This window comes from Filicampus tigris, chromosome 3 (assembly GCF_054856515.1).
Source record: "Filicampus tigris isolate MCC_2025a chromosome 3, RoL_Ftig_1.0, whole genome shotgun sequence".
Classification (NCBI taxonomy): Eukaryota; Metazoa; Chordata; class Actinopteri; order Syngnathiformes; family Syngnathidae; genus Filicampus; species Filicampus tigris.
This window is the reverse complement of record NC_141219.1, coordinates 18,801,122-18,826,095: the sequence shown is the minus strand read 5'-3', so window position 1 is coordinate 18,826,095 and position 24,974 is coordinate 18,801,122. Positions and strand designations below refer to the sequence as shown.

Below are 24,974 nucleotides of genomic sequence, written 5' to 3'. Positions count from 1 at the left end.
CGAAAACACGAGGAACATCAAAATATTAAGACAGACAGACCGGTGTACAGTATTAAAATCAGACACAGTGGTGCCTTGAGTTTAATTTGGTCTATGAGCAATAACCATGCTCGTAACTTAAAATATGCACAGCTCAAACCATCTTCCCCCATTAAATAAATGAGAATAACATTCATCCGCTGAAGCCTCCACCCCAAAAGAACAAAAGTTGTGTTTTTCAAAAAGGAACATAGTTTTATATAGCATTGTACTTTATAAAAACATACAGTAATGACAATTAAATAGAATGTAAAAACACTTTTTGACACAATTTTGGTTTTGGACATTGTGCTGCTCGCCTTGGTCACCGGGGGCAGTCTAATACAGTACAGACATACGGATATAGATGAAGGTCACTCGTCATTAAACCGCAGTAACATTTATATCGCTTTTCGCAGCGGATAAAGAATACATGCCTGTGAGTATTGTTATATTATCTGTCTACATCGGTTGCTCCATTTTTATTCAAATATCCGTTACTTAAAGGGTATTAAACTGTCAGTCCAGATGCTATGAATTAGCAAATATGTAGCATTTGCATTGTTTGCTAGCACTGAGCCATGCGGACTTTCTTACGACAAAACTAGTATGCGGTTGTTTTAAATACGCAACATGAAATTCTCTCTGTTTCATGTTTAAATTGACAGTAAACTTCAACTGGGAGAGTCAATTTCAACAGAAGAGCGGTGATAAACAGACGGAAACCTCTTTTTTGAAGACTTGTTCACTACATGCTGCTTGATGTTAAGTGAGATGAGTTGTGTTCACTGCCACCCTGCAACACCGGCATATCAGAATTTGCAAGTCAAAGCAAAAGAAATAAAGCGAACGAGAGCTTGTATATATCTTGTGAAACTTGTACGTTGGGTCACTCGTACCTCAAGGCAACATTGTAAATCACACCGATTATGACGCTTTGATTGAAAGGTGCCTGATGTAATACTGACACATAACATGCAGAACCATTATCCCCAGGTATTAACAGAGTTGGAAAAATGCCGGTTAGCAGCGCAATGTTTCATATTCATTACAACAAAATGTCCAGCCTCACATTTCTGTATAGCTTTTCGGAGAGTTCCCTGATGCGCCTCTGCAGCTTCGCAGGGTTAAAATCTTCTTCCCTAAATTTCTCAATGTCTAAGGCCACCAGCTGGAAGCACACAGAGAAAAAAAAGTCAAATAACAACTGCAAAATACTCCAGAAGAATCTGTAGTTACAAGGATGGCTCATCTAGTAAATTAAACAACAACAACAACATTGTACTGTTTAAGAAGTTTCGACAGTACATCATCTCAACTTGAGTATTGTGTGTGTGTGTGGGGGGGGGGGGGGGGGGTGGGGGACTTACCTCATCAAAGAGATCACAAGCTCGGTAAGGCGGACCGCGCTCAGAGACAAACCCAGCGAAGGCCATGCCATCCAAGACTTTGGTGATGAAATCGTTCTCAATGAGGCCCCGCTGGCCTAGAAAGGCAGTCTGGACAATGTCACAATTAGAACAGTTACAATACGTGAAAAATGTTATACCGCTGACATGGATACAAAGCAGCAAGTTAGTGTCTAACTAAAGGACATTTGCCCGATTATCTTTCAAGCAATCCCTGCAATGTTGCTGTATAATCAAGTTTAAGATCTTGTACAATAGAAATAGAGGCATTATTATGTGTTTGTGGGTCACTCAAATATTACCAAATTACTGATTTAAGGGGAAATAAGATGAGCATGGTAAGAGAATCCATGTGGGGTACTTTGATGATGATGATCTGCTCTGGAGTCACAATGGAAATACTTCTGACATAAACAGAATCATTTAGTACTCTCTAATGCATTTCATATGGTAAATTTTAGAAGAAAAAAAAGCACTGTGAATTTGTCACAAGATAGGAACACGCATGCTCACTATCTGATTACAGATCATTCCTGTAAGATTGCAAGAAATTTTTCTTCATGGGAAGCATTTGCTAATAATGTTGAATCAAGCGGTGACTAGCAGGAAAACTACGTTTTAGGACATTTTACACGGGAATTGTTACTTGTTATCTTACCTTGTGAAAGTGAATCACAGTTTCGGAATGGATGCGAATGAGCTGCAGGCATGACCTGTAGCCCTGGAAGAGTTGTGCAAACAGCCTGAGGAAGACAGCTCTCACCTCCTTGTCCTGGCAAACATTCACACAACACATCCCCAAAATATGAAGCAACATCACTGTGATTAGAAATTAATCAGCAGGTTTAGATAACAGTCTGTTGATGCTGAATATCCTATTGCGACCTTTTCGGGATAAGAAGCCTTTTGTTGAAAGCAGTAATAACCTCCTCATGGGGGAGGAAGACGTCAAACTATGGGTAAAGGGAGCGCATGTGACAGTGATGCTGACCTACCAACAATTTGAGGTTGGAGGGTGCAGTGCGAGGCGGAGGGAACGCATTGTCTGCAATCTCCAGATCAGGATGCAATACCTAGAAGAGGCAGGCCTGACACATGACAATTTTCCAGACATAGCAGTTGATCTTACAAAGATTTTAAAAAGATTTAATTGTGAGATAGACATGTTTGGTGTTGAGTTTAAATTCTAGTACGGGTAATGTTTTTTTCCCCCCAATCACTATTTACTAAAGGTGTTGCCGCCAAGTTTTACAAGATTTTTGCGAATAAGTCTGGACAGTCGTGAGAGCGAAACAGTGTGAAAGTAAGTTAAATGCTGAAATACATTTTTACATTTAGGGTTAGGCAATTTGTTTTGCTCTAAAAGTTATGGTTATGGATAGAAAACGGAATGAAGATGTATTGGCATGATTACCAGTGACAAGGCCGCCTGTGTTTGGCTGAGCAGAGGTTCAGGAAGTAGAGACAAGTGAATGCACTCTGGGATTTTTATTGTGCCTCCATCCAGGTCTGCGATGATGACATCCAACTGGTGACACATGAAATATTGACATATCAGGTGTTTTTATTGCACCTGGATGGGAAGACTGCAAGAACCACAGACAGCCAAATACAAACTATAAACTCTACAAGGGCAGATTTACTTTATGTGCTGACAAACTAAAGTGCTTGTGAAACTGTAAACATTGTATCATCACATTTTAGAAACAATTTACAAGTTTTATACTCACCAGATCCTGGATTTCACTCTGAAACATGGAGTGCACGCCGATGATAAAGGGCGTCGGGGAGCTCAGCACCTCCAGTAGGCGTGAAGGCAGGATAGGGATGTAGGGATAACTACAGATATAATACATACATGCAAAAATACACATTGTATTTCAAGTAAGACCTGGAAAATGGAAATTAAAACAAAAAACACACAAAAAAACGGAATGACTGAGCATCTCAAAGCACCTTCCCAGTTCCGAGCAGGGAAATGTGCTTATTTGAGAGGCCTTCACAAGAAATTTATAATGAGTAAACCTATGAGAAACTGTGCCAATGTGCAAAGATTTTGTAATAACATCATCAAAATGACTGGACATTACTGGGAACAGACGAGCCCCAATTTGGCAAAATTACATATTTATAAAAACGTTCACAAGCTAATAACCAGATACCGTATTATAGCAAGGGTTGGCAGCAACGTGTGCTTGCACCCAACAGGGGTACTAAAATCTGGATTGACAATACAAGTAATCATGTGCGTGGCAGGCCTAAATGTATATATCAAGACATTGTTCTAAAAAAAAAAAGGAGGGCGACAAAACACAATAGAAACGGCCCTTCTACAGTAGGATAATAAAATTATTAAAATGTCCTTAGGTTGTGTTGATTGAGGAACTGAATAAACACAATGAAGAAAGTGTCAGTGCATGCACTCACCTGTATTTGAGGGGAAACATGAGGGCTTCCAAAGCGCGACATGCCTCCCCAAGCCTTTGGTAACTCGTGGAGTGGAACAAAACTTTGTGCTCGGTCAGAATCGCACAAAACAGGCTTAAAACATTTTGAATACCTGCAACATGGAAACAATGAAAGAAAACAAAGGAAGCACAATTAATGACGTGTTCGTAGGAAGGAATGTGGAAGGTAATGGCCGCATTGTTTCAAGCTAATGTACTTGGCTACTTGTGGGGATTTATACTTCAGGAACAGAGAAAATAGGAGCAATTAATGACCGCAGAGGTGAAAATATATAAAATCCAACAAATAACATAACCAGTGCCAATAATGGGGGTAAGCCTGGTTATGTTATTCGTGTACTACTGTAGATTAACTGCATGACAGGTTGGACCAAAGTCAAATACTAAAGGATTGACTTAATCAAAGGGGTCAAAAATCATTTTGCTACATTGTTAACTTCTTAAGAAATAAATGACAAGACCACAGTACAGTGCTCACCACTAAACTGGCTGTGTCAACTATTCAAACCCCCCTAAAAAGCTGACATTAGTTATTAAATCCTGGCCAACCAACGGAAATGAAAGACACTCATACATTAATCATAAATAACGTTTCAAATACCAGGAAGAATTCTAAGTTTACAGTTCCTGTTATTGTTTCCTATCAAGCATCTGACAGATTAATTCATCACACATGGGAATGACAAAAGAGAGAGGAACACTAGCAGACATGTCTGGTCCGCTGGGGGCGCTGGGGATGGATGTTTGGCACCAGGAAACTGAGAACATTTTAAATGTTGAAGATGAACAAACCAATCCTTCTGAGCACATTTCAAATCCACTAAAACGGACATATAATAATGGTCAACAGTATATGAAGAACTCTCCTTACACAAATGAGGCCCCAGCTTAATGTCAGACCCAGGTGTTTACTCATCTTGTGAAAACAGTGACACATTTCCGAGCCTTAAATAAAAAGAGACAGCAGCAGCTCCCGATAACAGTGGAGACAAAGGCAACAAACAAACAAACAGCAGCACTCTTGATGGCTGGTTTTATCTCACTACCGGGCGGGGGATCGGGGGGGCTGTACTTCCTCCACAGTGTGACATGTTTAACACACATTCCTCTCTACTGACTTTAGTGACCTATGCACACGGAAAGATGTGGCGAGCCGCCAGTCTGTAGGTCTTTTTCTGCGATCCTTATTTGGGTAAGAGGGCGGACGAATTAGTGGAAATGCTACGTTTGTTCTCTTTGCGGATCACATGCCAACAAAATACTGACAGCACCCGAGAGGAATCTGACAAATGATTAACATGAGTCATACTGGACATGCTTTGAGGATACTGATCAAAAACAAATACTGGACGCGAGCAGCCAATCAAAGAGGGATTAGAGACTCAGACACAGTTATAAACCGTCACTTGATGCTACAACAGCAGATGGCTATACAGACATACCTGACCTGTACTTTGGTTCTTGCCTGTTCGAAAGACAGTAAATGTCAGGGGGATAGAAGAACAGCTCCTTTTTGGGCAGTGTGTTTTCATGCCAATTTAGTAGGATGTTTGTAAAAGAGTAATCCGTTGAAATGAGTAGGGAAGGAAGGGTTACTTGGAAATGTTTGGGGATTTGATCTCATTTACGATACCTGAATTGCTTGGTCGTACATTACAGTAAATCCATGTCAGGCATCCATTATTAGTATCTGATGCTGTATAGTATCTACACTAAACAAAAATAGACGCAACATGCCAATTGCACGCTCCCTCAAAATGTGCGACATCTGCAGCATTGTTGTAAGTGATTAGACTGCACACTAGAGTGGCCTTTTATTGTGGGAAGCATAAAGTGTGTGTGCAATATTCATGCTGGCCTAATCAGGATCTTGATATGCCACACCTGTGAGACGGATGTATTATCTTGGCAAAGGAGAACTGCTCACTAACACAGATCGAAAACAATATACTGTAGTGTTTTAGGTTTAGGCGGACACGTTTCTTAATCCTGGTGGGAATGTATTTTGGAACGTGTATTAATCTGCTTCATTATTAGTGGTTACATGTTAGAGTCAGTCGCAAATAAACTGCAGGTTTGTCTTGGTTTCAAAGTTTGCCCGACTAATACTTCTAGTCTAGTTTGTTTAACCAAGTAGTTTGTGGCTTTGAGGGGGGGGGGGGCAAAAACAGTGAGATAATGTGGGCAATACAATGTAACTTAATACCCCCACACTGTTGTACCATTTCTAACAATGCTATTGTACTCAGCTGAAAAATGGGTATAAAAGAGGGGTTTACAGTGGCCTCTACTCTTTGTCATCTAACGCCCGCCGAACGCTGAGCAACGCGAATCTTCCAAGCACACCAAGGGATTGAGCACCACGTATCGACTGACGCATTGCAACGGAAAATCTGCTACACAGTTTTTAAAGTGGAAGTCAACCCAAACATTTTTTTCCAGAATATGTTCTATGCAGGCCCACGGCACACGGCATTCTGATTAATATTGCGTTTGTGGAATATGAGAAATCTACTTCTTTTTAGCTAGCTCAAGGGGGCGGTCATTTTGTCACTGTGTCAACTGAATATGACGTCGAATTGCTCAGGGCTTAGATAACGACTAAACATGGTTCAGCTTCAGAAAACAGGTGAGCCGCGATTTCTGAAATTACTTGACCTGTTAAGATGTTTTGGATTGAAATTGATTTCGATTTCAGCAAATACAACCTCCTAATGTTATTTTTTCCAAACACTGTTATCATTGGGAGGTTTGTTTAAAGACGTTAAAATTAGTTGGACTTCTGCTTCTTTTATTATTCTATTCAGTTGATGACTTGAAAATGATGCTAAGTGCTGTTTGCATAAACTAAACTGCTGCCGAAACCTTCATATTGTGCGACAATTCAGTCGTTTTCTGACGTTAACAGTGCTCGGAGGACTTACTCTGGTTAGCCAATTCTTACTCCCCTGACCCTTGAAGTCTGGTTTATTTGACTAGTGTGAGCATTATGTTCTGTGCTAAAGAATGTTACACTACATTGGACCTAGCACAACTGGTGATGCACTCAGCAGGGTTCTGGAGGCTGCATAGGAGTTTGTCCCAACCAGTCAACATGTGCTTTGTGGACTTGGGGAAGGTGTTTGAACGCTTACTTTTGGGAGTCCTGTGGAGGGTTCTCCAGAAGTATGGGGTCCTGAATACCTTGATACGGTCTGTTCAGTCCCTGTACGACTGGTGTCAGAGTTTGGTCTGCATTGCCAGCAGTAAGTCTAAGTCAGACCTCCGCCAAGGTTGTCCTTTGTCACGGGTCCTATTCATTACCCGGACAGAATTTATATACACATCTGAGGCGTTGAGGGGGACCTCAGTATTACATTTCTGCTTTTTGCAAATGATGTGATTCTGATGTCTTTATCAGATCTTGATTTTCAACTCTCGCTGGAGCAATGTGTGAAGCAGTTGGGACGAGACTCATCACCTCCAAATCTGATGCCATGGTCCTCAGTCGGAAAAGGGTGCGGTGCTCTCCGGGTCGAGGAAGAGATCCTGCCCAAAAACTGAAAGAACAGGGGACGCTCCAGGACACACTGAAGGGACTATGTCTCATGGCTTGGGATCCCTTCCCAAAGAATGAAGGTGAAGTGGTTGGGGAGAGGGAAGTCTGGGCTACCTCACTAAAGCTGTTGAACCTGCAACCCAACCCGGATAAGCAGCAGTAACTGCATGGATGGATGGATGGATGTTATGGATGGCTGGCTGGATGGATGAGGACACGCAAATGTTCTCAAGTGCAGGTGAGTGCAGTAAAGTCAGAGTGCGGGACAAAGGAGGAGAGGGAGGGAGGTGTAATCAGGCAGAGGTTCAATGTGACCGCCCTAATTCTTACCTTGAATGACCTGAATTTAATTCAAGCCAATTAAACATGAATAGGGCAGCACTGGACTCTTTCAGAGGACATATCTTTTCTTGACATTAAGAGGAATGAATTTCACAAAACCTTTCTAAAGGCCTAGATACACCAATTCAACGTTGGAGGTCGTGAAATATCGTGGCATCCGATTGGTGTAGTGACCACCGTCGTAGCGTCGTAACCCGTCAGGAAGCGTCTGGTGGGCGTTTCAGCATATTGAATCACTGTCGTGAGTCATGAAATTCGGTCACTCTGATTGGCTTTTAGCAAGCAAATCAGCGCTCGGAGCACCAACAGGAAGTGACAAGTGCGGATAAACAGTGAGCAGCCTTTGCTGCCTTAATTTTCTTACAAGCAAAAGAGCGAGGGTTGACAATTTAAGTATTTCACAATACCGTGTCAAGAAAGTGAGGTTTTACTTCGTGTGGGAGTTCATCGTTAGTGAAGAATATAGCTGAATGCATTGTTTACGTTTTTATAATCCGCCCCCGGCCAATAGCTTTCCGGTTAGATTCTTCTAACCATGAGAAATAGTGACTATCGCCGCCATGGTACGGATGGGTATTACATCTCACGCATGTGCAGAAGGGACTTTAATTGGCAGCGTCGCTGTCTGTCGTTGTGTTGTATTTTTCCAGCGTGAAGTGCCGACAGCCGGCCCGACGCCAGAGGGGGTAAGCGTCTGTCACAATTGGCCAACGTCGGATGGTAAATCTAGGCTTTAACACGTGTAAATCCCAAAATCTGCTTTAAGGACGAACAGAATTGTTTGTCAGATAAATAAAAACAGATGTGTGGTTGGCTTTTATGTCAAAACAGTTTTGTTTTCTTTATGCAGAGTGGCTACAAACATGTGACTTCCACATGACCTTGCTGAGTGTATCGTGTAAAAGCCCCCCATGCACACTCCACTCACGAAATAAAATAAAATCTGTTTTCAAGCACATTCTTATCCCCAAATGAGGCTAGACGAGTGCAAATTGTCCACTGTAAATCAGATTTTGTAATCAATTCACCCCAAGATCACAAATACTAGTCGACTTACTTCAAAAGTGAGGTCAAAGTCTAAAAATACAGTATACGTCAACTACATTAGTGGCCTATGAGGAATAGTAATTTGGTGATGGATAAACATCCTAAAAGCTGCACGAGTCACAGTGAACTCGACATGCTCTGAACTGGCCGTACAAATGGCTTACACAAAGGTTATTACTATATATTGTGCAAATGGAGCAACGTGAGCCCAACAAACTGCATCAAATCTTCATCATGTGCTTGTTGTAGCTTTAAGCAAATTGCAGAATCACTAATGAGGAGGTCAAAACCTCATAATCTTGCCTCAGACACGTTCACAGTACGATAAATCCAAACGTCTCCTGACTCTTAAGGTCGGCACTTGTGATTTAGCCAAAAGAATTGGGGCTCTAAACTCTGATAAGACAGACTTAACTTATACCACGTCATGGTCAAAGATATTAAGCTGCTGGGTTAAATAAACTAAAATGGGGATTTTCGTAATGATTTCAAATATTATTTTAAGAGATTAGAGCAAAAAAAAAAAAGATACAACATTCCACATTAACGTAAACTAAGAAGGAACTTTTGGGAAATGCGATTATTGCGACCATCCTTACCGTGTTATTGGTAAATATGACTAAATGACATGAGCATGACAGGGCAAGAATACATTATGTAGGCTTTCGGTCAAAGGATTACTAACTCATTATTGGGACGCACCTAACTGCTGGAAGAGCAGAGCAACACTCTTGCACGTGACAGGTAATGTGTCATTCAGAGGCGTCTGGATGAGCTGTCGGTCGCCTGCTCCCAGGCTAAACAGCTTCTGTCGAGTAAAAACAAGACAACAAAGGTCAGAAAACATCGTAGTTGACCACCATTCATTGAAAGTTGGATGGAATGTTGAAATGTTGAGCTTTCTAGTCAGGGCTGCATGGGAACACAACTACAACTAAAATGCCAATGATCAAGCTGCAAAAATGTAATTTCATTCAGGGTGCTTGTGGGTGAACGTGTCTTCATGATGTGTACAACACAGATGGCTCATTGGATAAAAAAGGCTGATGCAACAGTCACTATAGCTTGCAGGACACACAGCAACAAAAGCGATATTTTAAGACGAAGGAAAACCCATCTTTTTCATTCATTCAATTCCTCACATACATACCACTAAGGTTTTACTGTGTGCTATTTGGACTAATGTGTCTGTTCCATTGCCTAAAGGCACACTTTGGTGTTGGCAAAAGAGGCGTCATGCTGGGGACATATCAAATTCTTTACTCTTAGTACTGTTTAGACAGGAACTGAACTCATAACCACGGAGGAGAATTATTAGATGTCTCTCACCAAGAGGAAAGAAGACATTTAAAATTGTAAAAAGATGCCACTATTCAAACTGTTAATAAAAAGTAATAAAAGCTTGAGTTTTAGAGCTCATGTCCAAGTCAAGCTGAGAGCTGAGTATGTTATGCTTGCAAACGTTCTATACAGAATCATCCGACCTTATCATTTCAGTCCACTACCAACACTGAATTGCTGTTTTTTTAGGGACAATTATCACTTTAAAATGACTGAAAAAGCTTACTTCTTCATTTGCGATATCGACATACATGTAAAAAAAAAGAGTGGCATTCAGCATGTTAGACATTTCCATTCATGTTCTACAGTGCTTACCCTCAAGAGGGGTTGCGGGTGAGCTGGAGAGGCGGGATACAACCTGGACTGGTCGATATAGACAAAATAATGTCCACAAGGGCAATTTAGAGTCTTCAATAAACCTGTTGTAGTTGCATGTTTTTAGAATGTTGAAAGAAACCGGAATACCCAGAGATAACCTATTCAAGCATGGGGAGAAAATGCAAACTCCATTCAGGAGGCCGGAACCCAGATTCAAAGCACCGACTTCAGAACTGTCAGGCAGATGTCCTAACCACTCATTAACCGTGCTGACTCTTAGACATTTCATTATTGTTAAAAGACAGTTCATGACTTCCAAATTGTGAGTGAAGGTAAAATCCTAAGCAACATGTCGCTGCACAAGCCTCACGTAGGAGAATCCTTTTTTGCATGATTGTTTCTTTGATGATGGCATTTTGAAGCGGGGGAAAAAAAGGCCTATTCACCAATTTGACCTTCGACTTTGGTTACACTATGTGGAAATCCCGGCAGCCACTGTTGTAAAATTTCATCATTAAGCCATGGCCACCTCCAAAGATAAACAATCAAAATCAATACAAAATACTATAGTTTGAACAAGACATACCTGTGATCCACCAGCCACAGGAACCAGAAATATAAACAGATTGGCCACCAAACCCTCTAAAGGGACAGAAAGGCTATCAATGTGCACGGTGTAGATCAGTCCCAAACAGCCCTAGTAGGACAACACATACAGAAAGAGATACAAAATGAAATTTTTCTGAAAGAGCCAAAACATGCAGTAGTTTTTAAAACCAATCACATTGTGCCTTCTTACCCTGAATATTTCTGGATGATCCAATCTGGACACGAGAATGAGACTTTTTGGTGCAAACACTTGAGCTGGCTGGATCAAGCAATCCTCTTCCACCTCTTCATCCTCGTCAACCTCGATACTTTTAGATCCCTGGAATTAAAAAAAAAAAAAAACTTGTTTTAATAAAATTCTTTAAAATAGTGCCTTGGACTTATAACCATGAACTGGAACATGCCAGGACAATTTACATCCTGGTTTAACCTGTAAAGTCAATGTGTACTTTATACTTTTCACATCTAAAGTATATGTCTAGAAAAATATTTGTGCATATTCGTAGATATTAATCATTGGAGACAACCACAATCCTAATAGGAAAGTACAGTATTTTCGGACTATATGGCTATGTTCACGAGTGATGCCAAATTCAAATTCAATTTTATTCGATCTTTTTATGAGGTCGTTCACATTACAAAATAAGAATGCAACGCGTCTGTGATGGGACACAGAATTAAATTAAAGTCAAATGTTGAGACAACAACTGCTACTCAAAACAACTTGGCAGATTCACGGACGATGTCAGTAGTCTCCCGAGCAATCTCTCCCCCAGCCGGCCGGAGGAAATATTGGACTTTTGATGACGTATAGGTCAGATGTGTGCGGATAAAAGTTCATACTGCACGGATACAAAATTTGGTTGGAATGCCTTCAAATTAGATGAAAACAGTACAACTTAATTATTTTTTAACACACAGTTTCTCCTAGACCTTTGGTTTTATCTGCTAATTGGGGAACCCCTTCTCTAATTCGCTAACACGTTACAGTTAGAAATATCTACCCAAATGGGCAGAAATGCAGAGAGGTTCTCTAAATCGACACATCAAAGGCTAGGTTCATTAATACTCAATTCGTATTTTTGGGTGGAATCCGATTTTTTTTGTGTGCTAGCGTTCACATTACATATTAAATGTGATCCCTGTCCGTCTGGTGTGTGAAGAACATATGCGTCTCCAAAGTGACCTTCATGCGCAGAAGAAGAGACAACTTAGTATATAAGCAAGTAAATGTGGTCCAGCGTGGCGGGGCCACGGACCTATATTTTTATTATCTTATATCTACAGAGGAGCGATTTGGGAGGAGGTAGAAATACACTATTTTAGGGAAATGAGGTTATTTATTAGAAGAGCAGCATAGGCAGTTGAATAGGTCATGTACTTTAGTCATTAATGGGCTTTGTCCAAATTGATTTGCTGTAGATGAATGTTTGAAGTACTCTTTCAAGTTTATTTATTTATTTTTTTTTTTTTTTTACAAAATTCCACAGCGATGGCGGTCACTTGCTATATTGCTAATGTAAATTGAAAAAGAATGCATATTGGCCCATGTGGAGATCAAACACATTTACATGAGATGAATACTGTAAAAATACTGTAAAAAAGCAAAACTTCTGGAATAGAAACTACAAGCCATTGCACAATGTTTGAACTTAAACTGCATCTTTCCTCTAATGTTGGCAAAGACACTTTACGACCAGCAAATTATGATAAATGAATGTAGAAATTATAAGTTCAAGGTCAGCTGTGATAAAAAAAAAAAAAAAGTAACAGGCTCAATAAACAAATAATCTTCGGTGAATCTTCCGCCAGGAAAGGTAATTCCTGACTAAAGCCCTTATCAAAATCTAGTATATTTATTCACTCAGTGAAAACATGCCAGAAGAATCTGAAAATATCTCATTCAGACGGGGTCCCACTTCACCATTATTTTTAGGACTCTGTTCAATTATTAGACGCAAAACATTCCTCTGACACCTGTCTGGACTTTCTCGGAAATTTGATTAGGCAGATAAGGATTCATTTAGAGTAAAGACTGTTCAAACAATGTCACGTTTCAAGAAGATCTTCAGTGCCTTATGTAGAACTGAGGAATGTGTGTTTGTTTTGCTGGGCTATGAAGTCAGGACAAGGCCAAATATAGCCCCAGTTCCTTATCAGGCTGAGGTTGACTCAAAAAAAAAGGCGGTATAATAGTTACATTTAATTTAAAGTCAACTGGCAGGATAAGGGAACAATTTAAGTTGATAAAAATGTAATGGGCATATTTTCACAAAATCTGCTTAGTGATAATAAAAACATTCAGTGTAGCTTTTAACACTTTTATTGATAGGCTTTGTTTATTTTAAGAACCTTCCTTCGGGTTTTAAAGGATCACATTACAACGGTAACAAAATTGACTGAATAGTTGATAAATAATACATAAGTTACTGTACTTACCGCCAGCTCAAATAATGCCAAAAACATTAACTTTTTATTTCAAAAACATACTTCTACTGCAAATGTATTTTATACTGAACTCCGTTCGGTCCTCTAAAGAGCACTAACTACAGGTATTCGTATCTACTTTTGACAAATCTTTGCAGTATGTAGTAACTTGGGATAGTGAATTGTGTAGTAATTTTTGATTGTGAATATGAATATGAGGTCTTAGAAAATCAGGCCTAATGCTGCGGTCAGACCGAACGCAAGCTGAGCGTTTTCAGCGGCGCGTTTCCATATAGAGTCAATGCAGTTCACACGGTCAGGCGCGGTTGCATGCCGGGGGCCACGTTTGAAGCAAAAATTTTGCGCCTTTGCCCATTTCGCTGAGGTAGGTTGAAGTGAACTTTTGGCGGCGGCGACAGCCAATCAGCGTCAAGAATGTACTGACTATAGGCAGGCGCAGAACAAGCAGACACACAGCCAATTAAAAGTTTAAAACCGAATACAACACAGCTAGCTTCCTTTACCGGCTGGCATACAGACAAAAAGAGAGCAGCAGAATGGGGAGCGAGGAAGTTGATGTATCTGGTGAGTGGATTGATTATCAGCTGTTGAATTGTCAACCGATATAGCGTTTAGCAGCCAAGACAAACACAGGTCACCATATTGAGTAAAAAAATAAAAAATAAAAAAAAAGAGGAGGAGCCCTTTCTCTTCCTTGCTTGAAACAACATCAGTGTAGTCAACAAACACACACGATATTTCACATTTGGTCTGAACCTAGCATAAGAGTCCTAACATCTGTTGTTTGACTACAGGAAAGGTGTACTACTCAGAAAAAAAGCTGATCCAGTGGCCTGCAGTGTTACACAGATGAAGGACTTTAGCAACTAGTGACAAACAACAAAGGATGTCATTTGGCTCCTCCACTAATCAAAAGGGCTATTTTTGGTTATTAACTGTCTGCGATGTGGTCATTTTCCCCATGTTGCTTTTAAACCACTGGGGAAACATATACTTTGTTGCACATCAGGAGGGATGAAAATAATTATGGTCTGATTCACACAACACAATTTAACTGTGAGGTTAAAAAGCCAAGATCATTAACAACTGTTTATTTGGAAGATTCCTCTGTAGTGACATGTCCACTTTTTGAGGCATGACACATTTCTTGTACGACGCTGCATCTCAAAATCACCTAAACAACGATTTGCTGATCAAACTGGAATGTGATTGACGACTGCCGTGCACATGTTTAAAGGATGTGAAATCACAATGGGCAGAATGACAGAAACCATTGGAGGCCTCTCGCAAAGGCAAACACAGTGAAACAATTACTTTGGTATTCTGTGGGCTTTTGGCAGGGAGAACATTTAACAAGGTCATTCATAATCAGACACTAATCAAGTCCAATCGAATCTGTTGTGATCAATGATGGATGGGGATGTCGAGTTGCATGCATGAGTGACTCCAAATGCTGAGGTGAGCACAGGTTCATTGCATCTCTACTATCACCATCCGGCATGACTTTTATTAGGCTGGATTCAGCCAGACTTTTGTTTTCTCCTAAATCAGGCCGATGTCACACATGTGCGTTCCTTCAAGTAAAAACAAAGTGCCGAAGAACATTAAAAAAACAAAACAAAATGATAATCCTAAAATAGAAAACAGAAAATGAGAACCATCTGATTGCTCAACCCAACCACCCCTGTTGGCCTTTAAGTATTATGAAGTTGACATACCAAACTGAAGGTACTTCACACTCATCAAGAGCATTCAACAAAATTAATTTTACTATCGTGTCAATCTATAACAGGGTGCGGAGCCCGGGATTTCAAGTTTCATTACATCAGGATTAATGAGGCTCGTGCAGCACATCAGGGATTTAGTAGGGGGGGTGTTCATAGTTAATCGGGATCTTCTTGAGTGTGCATCACACAAACTGATGAACCCATAGGTCCAGAGGTATTTGGACTATGACAGAGATTTTATCAACTAATACATTTGAAGTCTAATGAGATCTCAATGCAAGTGAAGGAGGACATCATGAGATTGAGAAACAATATAAATCTATAAGAGAGCAACAACTTCAAAAGTTTGGTCCGTTATTAAAATGCTGAAGACCATCAAAGGACTGAATGATTCTGGAAGACAACAAATACTTTGAATACTGAAGGTGAAACAAAGGCCAACTTATATTAGAACGATGTGAAGTAACAACTCATGATCCAAAGCATTTGTCAAACATGGTGGCCCACTGCCAGTGTTATGGTATGGATATGGTTAGCTGCAAAGAAAACAAGCCGGCTGACTTGAACTGAAAACAATGATAAAAAAAAATATGTTTGGTGTTGCACCACCAGATATAGCACAAAAGGTTTAGTTTTTTTTTTTTAGAAAAGTCACTTTTAAAGAGACAGACTCGGAACCAAATCTCCATCAATGGTTTGTGGATGACATTTTCAAACATGTATGTATGAAACCTTTGGTTGTGTTGTCATTGAGTAATTTATCAAAACATGGCTGGCCTGCGAGCCAATTTACCATTTTGTAAATGACATCGAGCGTTCCATCTCCCTCGGAAGCAATTTAAATGCAGGTGACTTCTTTTCAACTGACATATCACACATTCAAACGACGGTAGAGAAGAAAGCTAAAATCATCATTCAAGTCATTTACCCCGTTTTGTAATTTGCTCTTCCTTGGTCAGATGACATGAAGTTTGTTTAGTAGAGGTGTATTCAGAGTTTCTGACACCTAAAAATATGTGTGACATCATGTTGAAAAACACTGGCTGCGTGTATGCAATCTTACCTGCAGATTGACCTCAGCCTCATAAAATGTGAGGCAGGAGCAGTAGTGTCTGTCTGATTCAATATCCGTCAGCACAACAGTGAAGAAGGTGGGTGCTTTTCTCTCTCTGGACAGCTTCCAACCTCCTGGCTGGCAGAACTGTAAAAGTAATAAGATACTACGACTGTAAAATGCTGTACCAATTAAGTTAATTGACAACAGCGAGACATTTGTAGTATGAAGGAACACACTTGATCAAGTGCCTAATTTGTGTATTATTGAGCCTTTTGAGTAGGGTTGCACAATATTTTTTGTTCAAGCCATTGCTGATGAATTTCTGTTTCTCAAGACCAATGTTCCCTCTTAAGCGGGCATGTGAGCAATTGTGCACTGCTCTCACCATCTCAGCGCACAGCAAAAGTGCGCAACACATTAAAAAAAAAAAAAAAAGTCAATCTGAGCTGTATTTATTTACATTTTGTATTTTCCTCATATTAATGAATTGAAAAGTTTATTTGTCACATGTGGTTGACAGAGTGTGAAAGAAAATCCATCCATCCATCATCTGAGCTGCCTTATCCTCAATGCAACAAAAAGAAGATTGAAATGCAAGGCCCATGTCGTGCAATCATTCTGCGATGGAGCGGCTTTGTCAATGACTGGGCAACACAAGGCTACACTGACGCTGGCGTGCACACACACATTACATTTCTCCACTCATTTCTTCATTTCCATCCCAGTTTAAGCCACAAATAAAAAACCACGCCATACCCGCTTCCTACAGTTTGAGTAGCCTGAGTAAGGGTGTAAACTCAGTTGTTCTACTAGAGTTTGAAGCATACATTGACATTGAGACACACGCGCACACACAAACTCACCACTGACGAGATGCTGCAGGCGACACATGGGCTGCTTCATTCAGGAAGTCCAAACATGGCCGTACTTTATGAGCCCCTTAACCCTTGTATGGCGTTCGAATTTTTGTTACTCAGCCAGTGTTAATGGGTCTGGTGGACTCGCTAGAGTTTGGGGTTTTCTAAACACCACAATCAAATAATTTTCTGTTAAAATACTCAACAGATGTTTACTACATGAAAATTTGAAAATTTCCCCACTGTGGGATCAATAAAGGCATTCTTATTCTTATTCTTACATCCAAATTGCAAGTCATATGAACAGAAAATATTGTTAATATTTGCCAGTTACCTTTATTACATCACATTTAAGTGTTAATCTGTTACCCGTTTTTTAAAAATGAAATGTAATTAAAAAAAAGGAAATCCCATGAGGAGAAGGTTTCAGATACGCCTTGTGTTATTTTTCTTTTGATAAAAACTGAAAACGGGTCCCACAGACCCGAACACCATACAAGCTTGTCCTTATTTCCATCTATCAATGCACGCAAGAGTGTGTCACATCATATTTTCATATTTTGCTTGGATGGAAGTAAAAAAAAAAAAAACAACAACATAATGACAAGTGGTTTATGAGTCGACAAAAGCCAGTGTCATTAACGATGGTAAATGGGTGGTCTTCGAGTGCCCATCATTTCCATGATGGCGTCATTTTAGCCGTTGGGTCAACCCTGGCAAAATGTTTGAACTTCTCAAATGCAGCGGCAATCGGAACAAGCCTTTCGTTCTTCGTGGCTGGCTTTCGGACAGTTTCTTTACCGACAGACAACAGCAAGACATTTGTAGTATGTAGTATGAAGTACGACATTTGTAGGCTTTTAAAACATTCATTGTAGCTATGACAATGTTTTAGCTGGCTGATAAGACTTGTGTTGAACCTCATTGATTTTTTTTTTTTCCCCCCTCCTCGTGGAATGTTTGTAGAACATTTGGTGCAAATACCATGCAAAATGTCTCCCTCTAAAACTGAAGAAATATCGCGGTATCAATTGTCATGTTTGTTTCATGTGCGCTCAATGCATGTTTACTATAGGGCATATTAAGTAGAAAGGAGAGCTTTATTTGCTCACAAAGACGTCCCACATGTCCCGCGGTGTTTGTTATGAGCAACAGTGAGCGAGCTCAGAGGACAGTTTTGTGATGGCACTTGGCTTGGGCCCATCTACCGGCATCTTTACTTACTCCCCTTACAGTGTCTAACTCTTGTACCCGTTGTATACATTGGTGGACTGGTTTCCAGCTTTTTCCTCATTGGTGGTTTGGTTTCCTGCTCGTTCCTGATGGACTGCCTAATCATCAATCAATCTCCACCTGTTGCAGCTGGGACTAAAAAAGCACCTCTGTTCTGTTGCTCGAGGCGGCTGGCACTTAGCAGTGCAGCTCGTCTTTATGATTGACAAATGTCTCTCGTAGAGTGTGCTTTGATCGTTTGTAATTGTGAGATACTATCAATTTGTAAACTCTGTGTGAACTTGTTTTGGACCTTGTTGTGATTACCTTTGTTTGACTTTCGTACTAAAACCTACATCCACCTAGAAGAAACTAAATTGTTAACTCTCCTTCAACCAAATAACATCTTGGTCTATGTTACTTCCCTCCTTCCCTAGCAGAGCTGGTCGTAACAAGTTTACGATAGGCCTTGTCAATAGAAAGGAGCGTACTTACAGTAAAATAAGGTTTCATTGGATTTTTTTTTTTTTTTCCCCAATCTGAGTTTTTTTTTAATTTTGTTATATTATTGGATTCATTGATATGATGTAGAGCTGGGCGTTATGATGCTATATATCGCGAAGATGATCGAAAAGATTCTATTGTGTCACATTTGTACTATCGTGTCCATCGTCATTTGTTATCTGCAGCAAACTGCGTGCAATAAGAACGCCAGATGAACCTTGATTTGATGGGCAAACGCTTTCACTTATCAATCTAATGCCACCCAGCTTCCACCAGGTGGCAGACTGAACAACAATACAGGGAAGTGAATTATATACATAGTAATCCTAAATTGCAAACGTACAGTGCAAAATTCAATAAAAATGAATATATAACGAGGCGGGTGAATGCAAAAAACGAAAAATACTACTTTGGGAAAGCATAAGCTAAAAACAAAAACATTTTAATCATCAATACCTATTTACCAAAAATAAATAAATAATAATTAAAAAAAGACCATCAAGTCATTGTGGGTAGTTGGTACCCGTTCAAACTACACAAGCAGAGCAGTTTTACATTTTCAGCCTCATCAAAACACAAAGAGTAACAAAACTGAAAATCACAGATTTGGAAGTTTTTTCGGGAATTGAACAGCATAAACCATCCCAAAAATCTTCGCTGGGCTGCTTATGTCACCTGCAGCCAGGTAGTCAGCGGGTCAAGGTGAGATGCCGTGGCAGCCAGATAGCTATAGGAAATTTAGCAATGAGTTTCAGATGGCTACTACTGCCTGCTAAACACGTTGCAGTTTCACTCCTAATTCAGTAATCACAGCCTCCATGGCGGTGAATAAGATACACTTCTCACAGTTATAGTTCAAACGAAGGAATTACATGGAGTAATTAACAGAGGGAAAGTCGAATAAACCATGCTAATTGCTAAGTGAACCTAATGATACCGTGAAAGACTGGGATTAAATGCTTGGGTGACTTGAGTCCACTTCAGAGGTCTCGCTGGAACTGCGTTAAAGTGGAGCATATCCAACATTGAACAGCAAAATAACAGGCAATTTAATACATGTCTGGAGAGAAGATTATCCAAAATAATGTAACACACACATCTGAACATGAAATGTTACGTTGTCCTGTACAACAGCCGGGAGGAGCAGTCTAGAAGATTAAAAGTATATCAATAATGAGGATAGGCGACTCAGAAAATGGATGGACATAGTACTATATAATGAATGCTTATACAGTACTGTAATATCACAAATGTGATTTGTTTTTACAATACAGTCCTGAGTTTTGATTTTTACTTTTGAGATCTGCACAACAAATGTTCTCAAAATCGGACGTTCCGATCAGGTTTTATGACAACGATACCGATATCGATCATGCATGAGTGAGATCGGCCGATACCGATTCCGATCACATGAAATACCTGTATATTTTTCCATTTCCTTATGGTGACTGCTATTATGCAATATTATCTGAAAAAAAACAGCCATATTATTGCGGTAATTTTGATAAAAATCTATATATATTTTCAAAAGCATGAAGAAATACAAAACCGTTGCTGGTACAATACAACAATTGCACAGTCACAAAGATAATTGATAAAGTGATCGAATATGCCGATCACGTCATTTTTCACGAAAATCGGCCGATAATTATCGGTGCCCGATCACTTGGAGCATCCCTAATCTTGATTCCTAATAACGGTCCTATAATCATCGGGTCGACCTACTTGTGAGTCTTTCTGCTAGTACTCATTCCATTTCTTTAATTGGACAAGGGCAGGCAATAGCATATTCACCAATCATTCCTAATCCCTCTGTGAAGAATGCAAACAAATTGTGTTGTTTGGGTGTTGCAATTACATTTACTCATCAAAGATGGAACTAACACAGTCATATTAAGAAGAAATGCCTTAACTGTATCATCATAAAAGGAAAAAAGAGCCAAATAAAATGTTGCATTCCAATGACATCTTTTGAGACATCCACACAAATTGCAGGAAGTAGCATCATCGGCGCAAATAGCAGACACGGATAAAGGGGACAAAAAAACATTTTTCCAAAATAATATCATGCCGAATAAGGCAAAAAAAATGTATATCATATCTTTCATACACTTTGGAAAAAAAAAAAAAAAGATAATTTTGCCTTTGGCAGGATCGCAACCCACCCCCCGTCCTCATTGAGAGACTTAACTCTAAAATATGATCTTGTCAAACTCTTCCAGGATAGTTCTGGAAATGATCTTTCATTTTCCACACTGAAGACAAATCATGAGTTTTGCAACTGTCGTTTGAGTCACTTGCAGTCAATGGAACTCGGCTTTAACATGGTGTGAAAGCAAGTTGTTTTCCACAAAACAACACTGTATGGTATGCATATAGTATATGTAGTACGTCCGAAAACGTAAACAAACTAACCTCTGTTATCCACAATTGTCAAAGGTAAACAAATGACTGAGGTTGGGCAAACTTTGAAGACACAAGAGAGAGAAGTGGTGCTAAAATATGGGAGGCAGACAGGCATTCGGAGTTAAGTGTTTGTGTCTGCTCTTGTTGTGTTTTTGCTGGAGGCTCATCTGGCCTGGCTCTGAAACCGTGTTTAGACTGCTCCCTGAAGAAAGCTGGACAGCAGGAGGAAGACAGTGGGTTGGTTCAAGTGAGTGAGTGAGTGAGTGAGTGAGTGAGTGAGTGAGTGAGTGAGTGAGTGAGTGAGTGAGTGAGTGCGTGCTTGTGTGGGCCAAACATATGAACTGACATTGATGTCTCTGTGTACAACCAAAAACAGATACTATAGAGACATTACATGGGGAAAAATGTCTTGGGACACACCTCAATTCATCATTTATGAAGTAGAAGTTGGACTGGACTTTGTGAGTGGAACCTCGATTCTCAACTGCCTTAAAAGCTTGTAAAATTTTGAGTTGGACCAAAGTTTAAGGAAAAATGTGCTAACAATATGTCATAACGCGTGACATTGTGTCAACCGAGCCTTGGAGCGCCTCACATGACCTAATTTCAGCCATCATCAAATGATTAACTCGACCTGTGTTTTTTTGCCTTTCCCACTTTTTCAAGAAAGAAGGACGTGATAGTAGAGGAAAAGAACATGAGAAGAGGCTTGAGCAATGCCCAATGACTTGTCCACAATTTGTTGTTGAATGTCTCGCAGCCAAAACTGTCAGATGTTCAGCTGTAGACTTGCGGAAGTAAGTGCTGGTGTTTATTTTCTACTAACAATACACTGATACCACATTAGTTAAATACCCTAATGTTCAAAAATCGTTTCACTAAATTGTTACTCAATTTAGAGTAACAACTTGTCATTACTAACATTTCAACAGCGCTGGGCATTCCGTCTAGCCGCCTATAACGTATGCCTATTTTGCCGGCGATAAACGACAAACGGGAAATTTGATTTAAAATGATGGATTAAGCATAAACCGAATTGGATTTTTGTGTGGATGTCCAAGTTTAATGGCAGAAAGGTGAAGCGTTTTACCTTCATATGTAGTAAACATTTCGTTGGGGGCCATATGGTGTTACAGATGACAATCCAGCCGATCCCTTGCTTTTATTTTTTTAGGCACGTGTATGTGAGGTTTTGTAAAGGTCATTGGGCAGAATGATGTATATGTGTATCCAAACTTGGTCCCCAAGGGCCGGTGTCCTGCCTGTTTTCCAGCTCTCCTTGCTGCAACGCACCTGATGATCGTTATCAAGCTTCTTCAGAGCTTGCTAACGATCATCAGGTGCATTGCAGCAGGGAGAGCTGGAAAACAGGCAGGAAAGCGGCCCTTGAGGACCGGAGCTGGACACCCCTGATGTAGATACACAAAATAACCGCATAATAGTGCACCATCTGCTCAAATATGACGTGTTGTTTTTGTTTTTTGGGGGGGAGGGGCAGGGTCAGGAATCGGATAGATGGATAGACGAATCAAAATTCAGCGGTAGTTGGTCGCAGTTTGTAGTCGTAAATGCTAACGGATGCCTGTTTAAAACCGGACCGGCCCATAGGCGGGTACTATTTTTTCTGGCCGGACAAAATGGTGGATAACGGATGGTGGAAGGGTACCCCAGCTCTAGGCGGAAGGCGATAAACGGACCGCAAATTTTGAGTAAAATGCCCAGCTTGACATTTCAACATCCAACTGCACGTTTTTATCAGTCTTGTCAAGATTTCTCTTAAAGATTGCCTGTAACAGAAGGCATTTCAGTTATGTGGTGTCTCAGTTGAAAAATAAATCTGTGAAAGGACCACTAAAATGGTATTTTAATTCCACCAGTGTTTTCATGACGGAGCTGAGCTGTGCTGGGCGTTGTCGGCAGCGGGTCCACCCCGCCCCACCTGAGCAGTTTACCCTCCATTTTGCAGAGCATAATATGCACTCGGCAGTATCAGTGTGTAGTATTGGTGAATGTTTTTGAGTCCGAGTATGAGTAAAGATTTAGGGTATCGGCACCGTAATTTTTGACATCCTGTTTTTGTTCCATTTCCGCCTGCTTGATAAGACACTCAATGTCAACCGCTTTTGTGACTAAAGGACTCTGATTTGGATAGTCTGTCTGGTGTTGTACATTTGGAGTCAATCTATTTGTGCTCTTTGACAAGGAGTAAAGTTGTTCACTGAGTGAAGATGTAATTACTTTCGCTTCTAACTGACTGGTTAACAGACATATGATTGTCAGTTGTGATCAATTGGTATGTGTTCTGTGTGTTTAACATTTTTCATGACATCAACATTATATTTGGTGGCCCTTTGACACATGTGTTACAGTTCATATTAAAAAGAATGATGTGTGAGGTCATCAGTGACATCTGTTCTTACCCCTTCTCATTCAAAGTGAAAGTTTTATTGGTTTTAGACTTATTAAGTCCTGCTTATATGTAAAAAAAAAAAAGTCAAACTACCCATGTTTGATAATTGGAAGAGCCTGGACTTTGGAACAAGTTATTAGAAATATAACTGAACTAAGAAAGTTTTCATTTACACCAAATCTTAGGTCCACCAGTACCAAATACTGTAAACCTTTTGAGGTTCTGCATTCAATTCAGTACAATTCTACACTTCCAAATTTGAGTCATTTGGGGAAGGCTTTGGGATGACTTTGGTGCAGAAGTGCTGGTCATGAGCATCAAGACAAAAGAGAAAGCTGTGGGACAAATTACATGGAGAGTGCAGAAGTGAAGAGGAATATGTAAAAAGGAAGGAACTGGAATTGAGACTGGAAATTGCTGGGGAGAATCTAAGCCGGATTCTTCAATGTGAAGGCTTTGACCAGGAAGCCACCATGTTCAAGCAGATACAATAGCTTACAGGAAATCTGGTGAACCTGTAGGTATGAGAGCATGCGCACACTCATGCCAAAAACGACCCACGTATGACAACTGTGATCCTTTACTAAACTATTCTAACTATGCCATTCATTGTTGTCAAAAAAAAGTGAGATCAACACTGCGCAGGCCACATACCTCAGACAATCACAGTTGATATAACATCCTGTGTGCGTGAGTATTTATGTGTGTAAGTGTATGGACATGTGAGTCAGAGAGACACACACATGGTGAGAGCCATACGGGGTAGTTACAGCGAAAAGATGAGTCCAGCTCGTGTGATATCATTCCAGTATTTGCCGTAAAGCTGGCCTGAAGGTCTGCAAGGAAGCACTTGAGGTCTGAAGCATCTTTAAACACTTTCAAAATTATTTACGATTGCAATAATTTTAATCAGGAGCCACTTAGGGCGGGCCCTATCAAACTACATCACTCAACACGACGCTCAAATGTATAAAAATAGGTGATTACACATACATATTGCAATGAACGGAGGCAACAATAACCTCTTACTGTATTTGAAATGAGTGATAAACAGCTAACCTTGAGCTCTGTCTACATAAAGGTGCTGACTGTGTTGCTTGCTCGCAAATAAGCGACTATTTGGACTGAGTCAAGTGTCTTGAATTTGGATTGCTTTTTTGCTACTTTTGCAAAAGTGCAAATGGTTTTTATCATGGAACTCTTATGACACACAAGTGCCTGTAAACAGAGACAATATGCTTATGCTATTTCTTTAAACCAGCA

General features: G+C 40.1%; 1 protein-coding gene across 2 annotated transcripts in view; it reads right to left on the bottom strand.

The window, feature by feature from the left end:
- The window catches only part of sbf2 (SET binding factor 2), a 98,120-nt gene that overhangs the window by 43,929 nt on the left and 29,217 nt on the right, over nt 1–24,974 (bottom strand). For both annotated transcript variants that reach the window (XM_086025431.1, XM_086025432.1), the window contains exons 3-13: nt 16,329–16,466; nt 11,281–11,409; nt 11,068–11,178; nt 9,525–9,630; nt 3,855–3,987; nt 3,158–3,266; nt 2,842–2,955; nt 2,423–2,500; nt 2,086–2,199; nt 1,389–1,517; nt 1,091–1,189 (exon numbers count right to left, since the gene is read on the bottom strand). In XM_086025431.1, the coding sequence (XP_085881557.1) occupies nt 1,091–1,189; nt 1,389–1,517; nt 2,086–2,199; nt 2,423–2,500; nt 2,842–2,955; nt 3,158–3,266; nt 3,855–3,987; nt 9,525–9,630; nt 11,068–11,178; nt 11,281–11,409; nt 16,329–16,466 (1,260 nt within the window). The remainder of the gene's footprint in view (nt 1–1,090; nt 1,190–1,388; nt 1,518–2,085; nt 2,200–2,422; nt 2,501–2,841; nt 2,956–3,157; nt 3,267–3,854; nt 3,988–9,524; nt 9,631–11,067; nt 11,179–11,280; nt 11,410–16,328; nt 16,467–24,974) is intronic.